This window comes from Periophthalmus magnuspinnatus, chromosome 13, assembly GCF_009829125.3.
Source record: "Periophthalmus magnuspinnatus isolate fPerMag1 chromosome 13, fPerMag1.2.pri, whole genome shotgun sequence".
In the NCBI taxonomy this organism is placed as follows: Eukaryota; Metazoa; Chordata; class Actinopteri; order Gobiiformes; family Gobiidae; genus Periophthalmus; species Periophthalmus magnuspinnatus.
The window spans coordinates 27,050,767-27,062,897 of NC_047138.1; the positions used below are offsets into that span (position 1 = coordinate 27,050,767).

The 12,131-nt window shown below is 41.0% G+C and overlaps 1 protein-coding gene across 1 annotated transcript in view; it reads left to right on the top strand.

Moving 5' to 3' along the window:
- Positions 1–319: 319 nt before the first annotated feature.
- Positions 320–12,131, top strand: part of LOC117379870 (calsyntenin-2-like) — a 463,825-nt gene continuing 452,013 nt past the window's right edge. Inside the window, exon 1 of the mRNA XM_055225785.1 lies at positions 320–401. Within this exon, the coding sequence (XP_055081760.1) occupies positions 338–401 (64 nt within the window). The 5' untranslated portion in view covers positions 320–337. The remainder of the gene's footprint in view (positions 402–12,131) is intronic.

Genomic DNA, 12,131 nt, shown 5'->3' on the forward strand with positions numbered 1-12,131 from the left:
TCTCCCCTCCCTGTGACGCGTCGCTGTCTAGTCCCACGGCGCGCGGCAGTTCCCTCGTCCCATCCCGACAGCACAGATCACTTTAGTTCCCTGCTTCTTCTTCTTCTTCTTCTTCTTCTTCCACTCAATCCACACGCGCGGACATCCCCACATCCACACAAATCCACACACACACACACGCGCGCGCTGCTCTTGAGACCGGCTGCGCACCTCTGTCCGCGCACACCAGCAGCCAACTGTTTGTACGTTTCACAAGGAGAAGGACACGCCGCGCTTTTGAGGACGCACTTGGAGAGGAAGAAGTATCCAAAAGAGATCGCTTGGTTCTGGGTTGAAGATGCTGAGGATTGCCGGCTTGCTGGTGGTACTGGCGTCGGGACTGAGCTCTGCCCGCACCAAAGGTATGTGTGGGGGTGAAGGGCAACTTGGTGGCTTGTTTTTTGCGCCGATCAATCAGCAAGTGTTTTGGGATAACGATTTTGTGCATGTTGTTGCCGGATTGCTTGGATAAACATGCTCTGCGCGTGTTACGGGCTCGGAGATGAGAGTGTGAGCTATTTTCTCGCCGCTTTGGAGTTGGAGGCGCGCGGGTGCTACTTGATAAGAACTGCTACAGTGCACAGCGGTGTTAAGGTATTCCTCTGTGTCTTTATTAGAGACTGGGGCGATGTTTATGACCCTAAAAGCTTCACTACTGTAACATTTGGGCAGTTCTCCCCATGTGGCATCACCTGCAGATGGGGGATAAATACAGTTTCAGGTTCTATTTTTTTGTTGAACATACAGATTTCAGAAGATGTTCACTGCAGTCCTGCTATTTGGCTGTTTCTTGAGTACCAAAATTCTACAGGCTTTGTAGGTTCAGTTCAGTTTCTAAGACTAGGTTACTCATTCAAACTTTATGGGCTGGGAAATTCAAGAGTTGGTTAACCCATGTTGCCATTAATTTAGTGATAATTAAACATATTGCAAGCTTAATTAATGACGTATTTGTTGTATCTGCCTGTTGTTATGGCTTGGATATAAAGTTAAGTGTAAGGTTTGACTACTGCATATGCTTGGATAGGTTCTGGTTTGGTCCTAGTGCTTTCAGTTGTCGTTGTTATAATGATGGGATTCCCTGTTGTTCTGCGGTTAAGGCTTGAATATAAATCTAAGTGAAACGTTTGACTTCTGCATATGATTTGATAAGTCTTGGTTTGTTATTCCTGATTTGGTCCTGTTTCATGTTTCAAAAACGAGCAAGGCTGTGTCCGAATGTCCACCCCAGCTCCTATAACCCCTCATTCACTACATAACTCAGCACTCTTCAGTGGGCTCTACAGTGGAGTCATTCACAGAGCAATTCGGACGCGCAACTCACTACTTTTGGGTCACATGAAAGGTTTTTATTCTGCACTCTTCTCTTTTAATGTTAATTTTATGATGATTATTTGTGATTATTTATGTTCTGATTTGTGTGATTTTAATGTCTTTCTTATTCTGTAAAGCACTTTGAATTACCTTGTGTACGAATTGTGCTATACAAATAAACTTGCCTTGCCTCTGAGTTTGGGTAAAAAAGTCAGAAAAACTCAGATAAAAACTTGATTTCTGTCATAAATAATGATCCAATTGGACTGACACTGTATTTATGGGTTAATAATAACTGTGCAAGTTTTTGTCAAACTGATCTCACGTAAATGGACTGGATAATTAACTTTTTTTTTAATCTGAGATGTGGAAATTATTGCTCTTTTTAACAGCTAAGATAAGATAACCAAGATAAGATAAGGAGCTAAAGCTAAGAGTGTTATTTAAAAGTGTTTTATTCATAATCAATGCGATAAACCAGCACTTTTATCTGCTTCATTCAGTCGTGTTGTGTCCAGTTAAAAACCTGTCACAGTGCTGTTGTTTTCCCAACTCTCGCGATGCATTGTGGTCCTCATTGACCAGTCTAGAGCCCACTGATGCCCGCTACTTTTCAAGGTGCATTATGGGAAATTTTGAGCGCATTATTTTTTCACCAACTGGACATTCGGACACTGCTGAAATGGCATAACTCCTAAATAGTGCCGTAAGTAGGGAACAGTGTTGACGATCGAACACAAACCAAGTCTCCTTAAAAGTTGTCATTTTTATAATAATGGAATTTCCTGTTGCACTTTTGTTATGCTTGAATATAAACTTGAGTGTATAAACCCAGATTTCTGCTCATGCTTTGTCAGATTATTCTCAATTCTAATTATAATGTTGCATGTTTTTATTGTCTGCTTGTTGTCTGGGATATCGGAAAGTCATTTGAGTTCGTTTGGGATGGATAATACAGTCTTAATGGGCTGTGAATAACAAACCAAACTAATGCCTCAGTCAGTCTCAGCTAAAGGTCAGATATTTTAAATGAGAAAGCTTCACCCAACCGAGCTGTTGTGAAACTTTGTGCTTCGGTTGTGCGGCTCCCTGATGCCTAAACACTGGTATCACTCTCATGTCAGCTTTATATACATGAATATTATAAGCTTATATACAAAAATACCATAAGCTTGTTGTAACATTTGAACGATAATATTAATAATAAAAACATCAGACTTATATAGCTCTTTTTTGGGCACAGAAAATGGTAGAGGACAACAGGGGAAATCATGGGGAGGGGGGTTGCCAGATTGGACAGGTGAGTTTTAAATATTGATTTAAAGTGCTGTAATGAATCCGAGTTCCTGATGGATTGTGGGAGTGAGTTCTAGAGAGAGGGGGTGGGGCTTTGTCCTGATGAGGGGAGTGAGGAGGTTGTTATGATTAAACCATGCACCAAAAGTTAATCAATATTGTTATAATATGTGTAGTCATGTTCAAGTTTGTTTTGGAACTTGGACTCTTGTTTTGTCTCGCTTTAGTCCCGTTTAAGTTGTAGCTATTATCCCACTTGCTTCGTTCCCTATTGCAGTTTAATGCATTCTAGATAGTGTCAATATTTTCTGACAAGATAAGGTTGAAAAGAAGTCTGCTTCATATCAAGATTTGAACTTCTGTACCCCTTAATGTACACTCTTACATCTATATCTCACTATGTATATCCCCAGAGTCACATATAAATGATAATATTGTTTATCTGGATCCCCCATTAGCTGTCGCCAAGTTGACAGCTCTTCCTGGGGTCCTAGTCAAAAAATACTGATACAAATAGTGTAAAATTTAGTGTAAAAGCTCCATTTTGAGACTAGGGAACTGACTTGACACTCAAAACCGATTCCGACACTACGATAATAATTAAAGAACACCCTTTATTAGGCAATATAATGTGATTTTCAACATTAAATGGCTGTACTTTCTTTTATATTCCCATGTGGCCTTATATCTGTCTAATCCCTCAGTCGTCCAGGTAGATTCCATAGTGGTCCATGGGCGTATACAAGTCTGTGTGGTCTTATACTTGTTCTGATACAGCTCAAGATCATTCTAAAACTATTCAGAAAAAGTTCATTTCTGTTCCACGAGTGTGCCTTTTTAATATCGATACTTGCTCAAATGAGTAGCTCGTTTTGATCCTAGTTTTTACTATCGATTAATAGCTGATATTCGATACTTTTAACAAGACTATAACATATACACGAACCTTTATAATACTCCCAAAATAGTTAAGCTTCCAAATGTATTCCTTAAGCTAAAATCAAAACAGATTTTAACCGCTCTCCTCAATGTGTTCCCTGGATCTCTCTATACCTCCCTCTCCAGGCTAATTTTAGTTCCGTCTCTCTATTACCGTTGCTGTTGAGGGACCTATCCTCCAGCGATTCTGTGGCATGTGTCCTGGTAGAGTCAGCGCAGGTAAATACGACAACAGGTTCACACTAATCAACTCCCCATAGACAGGCGCTCACATAAGCTTCTATTTGCACAGCGAATAACAAGGTGACACCTGTCAGTCTGGTCTGGCAGGTGAAATACACAGATGGCGCAAGTGAAATAAGGCGTTCATAGAGGGAAAAATATATACAGTTAAGTAATGTTTTTGAATGCGTTCGAGTTGGATGGGTGTGATTCAGGCGAGCGTCGGGTGTGAGCTTGTTTTGAAATTGATAAGTTGGTGGTTGTATTCCTAATTTCAGTCTGTGTCATAGAGCAAGACACTTAAATTTGTACTTAGCGACTTTTCTGGTGGACGTTCTGTCACCTGCTTGTCTCCGTGGAGATGTGTTTTCTTTGCCTGGAATGCTCAACTAGGCTGGTATGAAATTAAATTGACCTATCTCCATGGAGACAAGCAGGTTGGTTTCGCCATCAGGCCAAGTTGCAGGTCAGATCTGTGGAGGGGACCCCACTCAGGAATAGACTGCATGTTTGTCTTGGCTTTTTGTAGCAATAAAAGTACAAGTAGTTCAATAAATGAGATAGAAATGTTAAATGCCATAGTTTGACATTTCAAGCAGAACAATAACAACTCCGTGGAGACAAACAGTCGGCGGACCCCTGACCAGAAAAGTTACACAATGCACCTTTAAACCACTTTGCCTGTCTGAATGTGCTCATCTAAATGTGGGACTGTGATTCGAAAGGTGGATGGAGCAAATCAACAAAAACAAAACAGTCCCAATGTTTTTTTTTATTAATAGAAAAGACTTTGGTGGCCCCCTATTGTCTCATTTCCCTCCATTTCTAAAAAGATACTTAATGCCTCCAGTTTTGTCAAAAGCATACACACACAGCTGTTTTAAATGTGTTATCAGTGCTGTTTTCATCAGTGGGGGCAGTAAGTGACATTAATACCATTTAGTATAAAATAAAATACCACCATAGTCTCAGTATAAACATTTGGGAAAAGCTGCAGTCCGCCCCAGGGCAGCTTGGAAATCATTATAAAACTGATGCATTATTGTATTTGTCTCCATTCTTTGACTAAGTGTAAGTTACAAGTTACATGTTGAATATGGAAAAGTTCATGTTTTGTGACCTTTACCTTTTCAAATAACTTGCTAATAATTTTGGCCTTCTTTTGCAATACCGCAGACAGAATTTGAAGGTCCTTTATTACACAAAATTGACTCTCGTGAGCTTTAAGCCATGTTATAATGCGGTTACCTCCTCAAAAACAAACCTGGCGTTCTGTTTTGTTTTATTCACACACATTTGAGTAATCCCATATTATTAGTCTGTCTACATCTCCAAACCTCAAAATGCTCTGTTCCACCTTGTCATGTCATGAAGTGGTAGTTTTCAAGTTAACAGCTACTTTTTACCTTTAGTTCGGTAGTAGTTTGTCATGATAAAACAACATTATGACATAAAACAGAAGATAGCATAATATGGGATCTTTAAATGTACTCGCAAAAACATGATTATGATTTCACTACTTTCCAGCTACTCCAGTAAAGTTATATTCTCCATCAGATTTGCTCTTACTTCAATAATTCCTTCATTTATTTGACTGATGTAATTAACTGTGCAGGTGTGGTTAGTTCTTTACCACTCTGAGCATCTGACAGAGCCTCCCCACTGTCCACTGCTGCTGCAATATCCATGCTAACATATGCTAATCGGCCGCTCTAAGCCCTGACCTGGGCCTATGAGGTTGCCCCCCGCTTCACTCATACTCGTGCTTAAATGGGATTCTGGGAAAGCCATAAGACGAGCCCATAGTAACATAGACAGTCATTCTTTTTATAGTCAAGTCAAGAATACTAATGATAAGGTACAAGGTGGGATAGTATAAAGTCTGAAGCTGGACTAAAGCAGATCTGAGGCAGGGCTAAAAATGCTGTCTCTTAAATGTCCATCCATCTATTTTCTTCCTCTTCTCCGGGGTTGAGTTGCGGCGGCAGCAGTCTAAGCAGGGACTCCTGGACTTCCCTCACCCCAGACACTTCCTTCAGCTTCTCCAGTGGGACCCCGACGCGTTCCCAGACCAGCCGAGACACACAGTCTGTCCAGCGTGCTCTGTGGAACGATTCACAGAATGGCATTAAACTTAACTAACTCCATGGAGACGAGCCAGTAACGCCACTTAGCCGAGTTACAGGTCAGATCAGTGGAGCGGCCAGCCTGCTCACAGTGTTGTTTAGCAATAAAAACACTGGCAGTTGAATAAATGCTAAATATTGATTCCAGGAAGAAGCATAACATCTTCATGGAGACAAGCATTTGGCAAGCCCTATGAAAAATCAACATTATGGCACTTTTCTACCGTCTAGGCACTCAAAGCGCTTTACATCAAGGAACCGTTCACACACACATTCATACACCAGTGTACGAAGATACTAGGGGCAAGGTGGGGTAAGTGTCTTGCCCAAGGACACAACGGCAGCATTCATTTGTGGGAGAGAACCGTCAAACCGTCAACCTTCGGATCAGGGTACAAACACCAGCTGAGCTACTCTCGCCCATGTCGCCATGTGTGTGCGACTAAGCAAAAATGAAATGATCTCTATATCACACAAGACTTGAACTGTACCAGGCCGGCACAACATTTGTTCTTGTGTAATAATATTTACATAACATTTTTGTTGCAGAGATTGGTTTACTTAGAACAACATGTCGTAAGTTGCTCTGTCAGAGAGATTTTTGTGCTGTCCATTGCTCAGTTGGGAAGTAAACAAATTAGTGCCAAGTGAATGGGGGCGGAAAAAGCCGGCTCTCCATGGTTCTAATTGAGTCCCTGGGGCCACTGTACTCTGCAGTTAAACCAGAGGAAATAAGTCCTGTCTTGGGGATATGCGGCTCTGGTCTGACCCTGAACTACCTTTGCATGGATCAACCCTGACTCAGCTCTCACACCTTTTACATTATGGATTAGAGAGACCCTGCAGTACTGCCTATGCCCACTGGGGGTGTTAATAGTGGTTTATTAGTAATGCAAACAAACAGAATATTTAGTGTGTTTGCCTCAAAATGTATGGATTTTAGTACTGCCTTTTCCCACTGGGGGAGTATACGCAGGGTCGGTCAATAAGGCTTTCAAGAAGTCGAAGTACTGGTAGTTTTACATACGGCAGCTTAGATCACAAGTGAAATTGCTATTTGATCAGATGAAATGCAAAAATACAGTTATTTAGTTGATCTTCCCTGAGAAAAAGCTGTAGTCTCATGATAATCACCATATCCACTTATCGTTCATTACATGAGAGATCTGTGCACTAGTATTACTTTTGTCATCTTGGAGTGACAGTAGCTCAGTTGGTAGAATATTTGCACACTGAGCTGAAGGTTGGCAGTTCCAATCCTGCTGTTGTTGTGCTTTAGGGCAGGACACTTAATCCACCTCGCGCCCAGTGTCTGTGTACACTGGTGTATGAATGTGTGTGTGAATGGGTGAGTGGTTCCTTGACGTAAAGTGCTTTGAGTGTCTTGAAGGTGGAAAAATCCTGTATAAAAATGTAACTATTTACCGTCAATATTTTCTATAGCAATAAATCGTACTTGAAAATGTGTTATCATGACAGGTCTGGTCGTCTCTTCCCAGAAAAAGCAGACAAGTTTGGGAAAATCTGATCAAAGATGTGTAGCCTTGTTTTGGTTTTGACACATTTTCAGTTTTGATTTCAGATGACTTATTCATCAAATTGTGCAATAATGAAAAATATGTATTTTTAGCAATCAATATTGTTATGAGATATTGCGACAGTAGCTCAGTTGGTAGAGTGGTTGCCCCCAAAGTTTAACAGTTTAAATGCCACTTGACATAAACGACATTGGGAAATCAGACCCACTGACCTACAGGTTGGCGGCACAATTCCAGCTCCCACAGATGAATGCTGTTGTTCTGTTCTTGGGCAATACACTTAACCCACCTCGCCCCCAGTGTCTGTCTACATTGATGTATGAATATGTGTGTGAATGGGTGAATGGTTCCTTGATGTAAAGTGCTTTGAGTGTCTTGACCATTTACCATTGCAGTTACTTTTATTTTTCACAGCCTTTTGCTATATTAAAAATGCAATCTTTATTAACCTCATACTCGACATAAAGACGTGCTATGTAACTCTTCTGGTGATGGGTCAGTCTGCCACCTGCTCGTCTCCATAGAGATGCTGTTACTTTGCCTGGAATGTTTACCAGTACAGCTTCAAAAAATATATCACGCAGTTATTTCATGATAGTTTTTATTGCTTAAAAATACTTTCCTTACTTTTAAACCTGGCTTCTTGTCCACAGATCTAACCTCTAATGGCCCTGGCGAAGTCTCCGTGGAGATAGATCAATTTAATTCCGTACTGTGAAACATTTTAGGCATGGCAATACATCTCTATGAAGAAACAAAAATAAATAAATAAAAAAATATATCAGGATAATGTAGAGCGGGTTAATACGAACATTTTAACACCGAAATGACGAGGCTCAGTGCAGCAGTCACAGAGAGAGGAGCGACAGTTTTTCAATAGAAAGTAAATTAGACTTGATGTAGCCGGAAGCGCACCCATGCCCATTTCACATTTGGAACGCAGCAGCATCTAGCAAGTTAGCTATGTCCAGTTTTTTATTGCTTAAAAAATACTTACCTTACTTTTAAACTTGGCTCTTCTTCACAGAGCTAACCTGCAATGGCCCTGGTGAAGTCTACGTGGAGGCAGATCAATTTAATTATATACGGTGAAACGTTCTAGACATAGCAATGACATTTCTATGGAAACGAGACGATTGTAGACCCCCCACCAGTAAAATCACATAGTTTTCCTTGAATTCGCAGCTTCACATTTAGTCCAGTTTTAGTATCAGTTGCTAGTTAGCCTTGACCCTGTGCCACATTTGTCGTGATAAGTCTGCGTGTGAAAGCCCCTCTCACACACAGTTGACAGTTGAATAGAATAGTGTGTGTGTGTGTGTGTGGAGTTTACAGGGCTCTGTGAGGGAGCCAGAGAACACAGGGCCTGGTCTGTAGATAACTTTGAAGGCTGCTGCTGTTGCTGTCATTTCGGGTTTAGCCTCTGTCTCATTCACGGGAAAAGCATTGGACGTGCTACTTCCTTTAATCACTGTTACCCTTGAGTCATGCGTTCTCTCACTCTGCATCTCCGTGGGTGTCCCGTGCACTGTAAAACCCAGCATACAGTAACGCAACGCAAAAAGATTAGGAAAAGACTGCACACGATCAGATATGCTAAAAGTTATTACGGTTTGTTTATGTGTAGGTATCACTTGAATTCAAATACTTTCCCCAAGACGCAATGGCAGTCAAAGAGTATGGGGTCTCAAACTAAGAATGATCTGGTCACTGGTTACCTGCTGTACTTCCTAAATCAAGTTTGCAATGGTAATTATTGCAAAACTAAGTTATCCAGAAGTTTGAGATATAAATTTTAGTTTATTTCTGTATTATTACAAACAAGTAGATTATATGCAATTGAAGGTAAAGGTACACTGTGGGGAGATCTTGCTTTTATACCCAAAAACATTGCATGCATTCTTATTGTTAGTGGGGTCAAATCTACACAGATCTGACCTGTAACGTGAGCTGGATGTGTCCCCTGCTCGTCACTTTGGAGTTAGATCATCTTGATGTCATACCGTGCAGGCGCTTAGCAATGCTGTCGATCAAACCTGTTGCTAACGCTAGCAGGAGCAACCTTGGGGAAAGAAGGCGCCTGATTTGTCTGTTTTTAATGTTCATATCTGGATTTATAGACAAAATAGCGAAATAACGAACATTTAAGACCAAAGTGACGAGCGTGGCAGCAGCAGTTACAGAGAGAGGGACGACGGTTTTTCAATAGAAAGTAAATTGGAGCCAACTGGAAGCGCGCCCATGCTCACCGCCTGTTTGGAATGCGCCGGCTAGCAGGTTAGCTATCTCCGTTTTTATATAGAGTCTTTGTGTCCCACGGCTTCACCAAGAGCAGGGTCTCAAGCGGTCTGTCAATCTCCCAGCTTTGAAAAACGCTGGAGTCACTAATTAGCAGCCGCTTTTGTTGTCCTGTGTATAGTTTTACAGTGCATCCCTCTACTTAGCATGCGTTTCAGAGTTGTCAGTAATCACGGTATGAAGCAATGGCCCCGACTCTCCCTTCGCTTATGTGATGGATAGAATACAGCCAGCATGTTGACAAGTATGCAAAAACCGCACAGGGAGGTGACGACGTTTACAAAGAAATTATTGCCTTTTGCGACGCTCGCTAGCTCTCGCGATTCGAGCAGACTTCAAACCATGTCAGGGAGAAATCGTCTGGCAGCATGAACAGAAAACCACCTATACAGTTGGTTCCAATGCTTTGTGGTGTAATGCTTTTGTTGCAGTTCCCAGCAATATGAGCAGTGAATTTAGATAGCTCATTACCAACGCAGAGTATTTTAATTCTGCCTCTGACTGCGTGGCTCTGCGTGTATGGAACCTGTGGCTGCTTTATAATATCCAGATAAACACATTGTGCATTATTACTATTCGCTCTCAGAAAACATGCAAAGATTTCGAGCGCAATTTACTGACAATGGGAGAGGACTGGCAGTAACAGGCTTAAGTGATGGTTCTGCGTGTAATAAGAAAACATTGCATTTTAAGAAATAAAATATCAATAATTTACTCAAACTAAGTTGCTTTAAATCTACGAAATTTTGTGCTGTAGTGTTGTTTCGATGCTAAAATTTCAAGCTTGATTTTGATACTTGATACTCAATACTGATTCTGATACCACGATGCACTTTTTAGACAATATAATGTGATTTTCAGTATTAAATGGTAGTACTTTCTTTTATATTCCCATGTGGCCTTGTCTCTTTGTAATCCCTCAGTCGCCCAAGTAGGTTCCAGAGTGGTCCATGGGCTTATACAGGTCTATGTGTCTTATACTTGTTCTGATACAGCTCAAGTTCATTCTAAACAATTCAGGAGAGGTTAATTTCTGTTTGGTGAAAGAGACTTGCTCAAATGTGTATCTAGTTTCAATACTAGTTCTCGTATCTGATTTTCAACACGTTTGACAACCCTACTTTAAACTTGTACTTTAAAGGTACGACTTCTGTTGACTTAAACATGATATACAAATAAACTGGCTTGGATATAATGCTGGATTTCAGATAACACAACTTTCTAAAGGCCAGTAGGGGGGCAGGTTCAATTAATATTACTAAAATTCAGAATTCTGTTGTAATACAATGAGGTCTTGGGTTGAGTCACTAATAGAAATGATCAAGTTCACCTTTTGAATACTTCATGGCAAAGTACAATGTAATCAGTAGGGAAATCTGGCTCATGCCCCCGTCTGAGAGTATGACATCATCACATACAAACATCTGAAAACCACCAGTAGCATTTTTCCTGACAATCACAGTCATTAAGTCATTCTTTAATTGACAGAAGCAATACTGCCAATCTGTGCCATCTGCTACACCTGAATCACTTTCAGGTGGGTGTGTTGCCCAAGGACGCAAAACAGTATCCAGTGGACAAAGCTGGGATTGAACCATTAAACTTTGGGTTGGTGGCCAGATTCTCTTGCCACGGAGTCACTTTCTCACATTATCCTTATCCCAGTAAGGTGGCTTGCAGCGACAGGAAAGGCATCTGACATAAAATCACTTCCAAATCTCTGTACGTCTTGTTTACTGCAGCAAAATGAGAAAAGATGAACAAAAACTTTGCAGGAAATAAAATCCATATGCAATCCCAGAAACCCAATCTTTTTGCCATGTTGATTTATTCCAGAGCTGTATTTGACAAAGAGTGTTTTGCGGTGGGATTGTGTGGCGCTGTATCCTTGTGCTGTTTGATAGGTGTGAGGGGCTTAGTGAATGCAGCCACGGAAGGTCACTGATCCCAGGACAGCTCCAACACCGGGAGAAGGAAAAATACCGCAGTATACTCACTGTATGTGGATATGTTTAAGCTGCTTCTCCTATCTGAGCTTATATGGTTCATGGACCGCAGAAATCCCACGTGAGATTGCAATTTTCGAATGACTCATTGCAAGTAGCAGATTGAGTTCACTATTCTACAAAAGAGTATCCCAAGTAAGTACGCCCATGCTCACTTCCTACTTGGAACGTGGCGGCTAGCATGTTAGCTCTATGAATATACCATGCTTCAAAATGTGATAGTCTCGTCCTGTAAGTATACCCCTTTAATCTAACCATAAAAAAACACTAACGGTTATCAAAATCTTGCATCTTTTCTAACCAGATGCCCTTTCACTTCCTGTTCATTTCTTCGCGTTTCACTTTCGAGAATA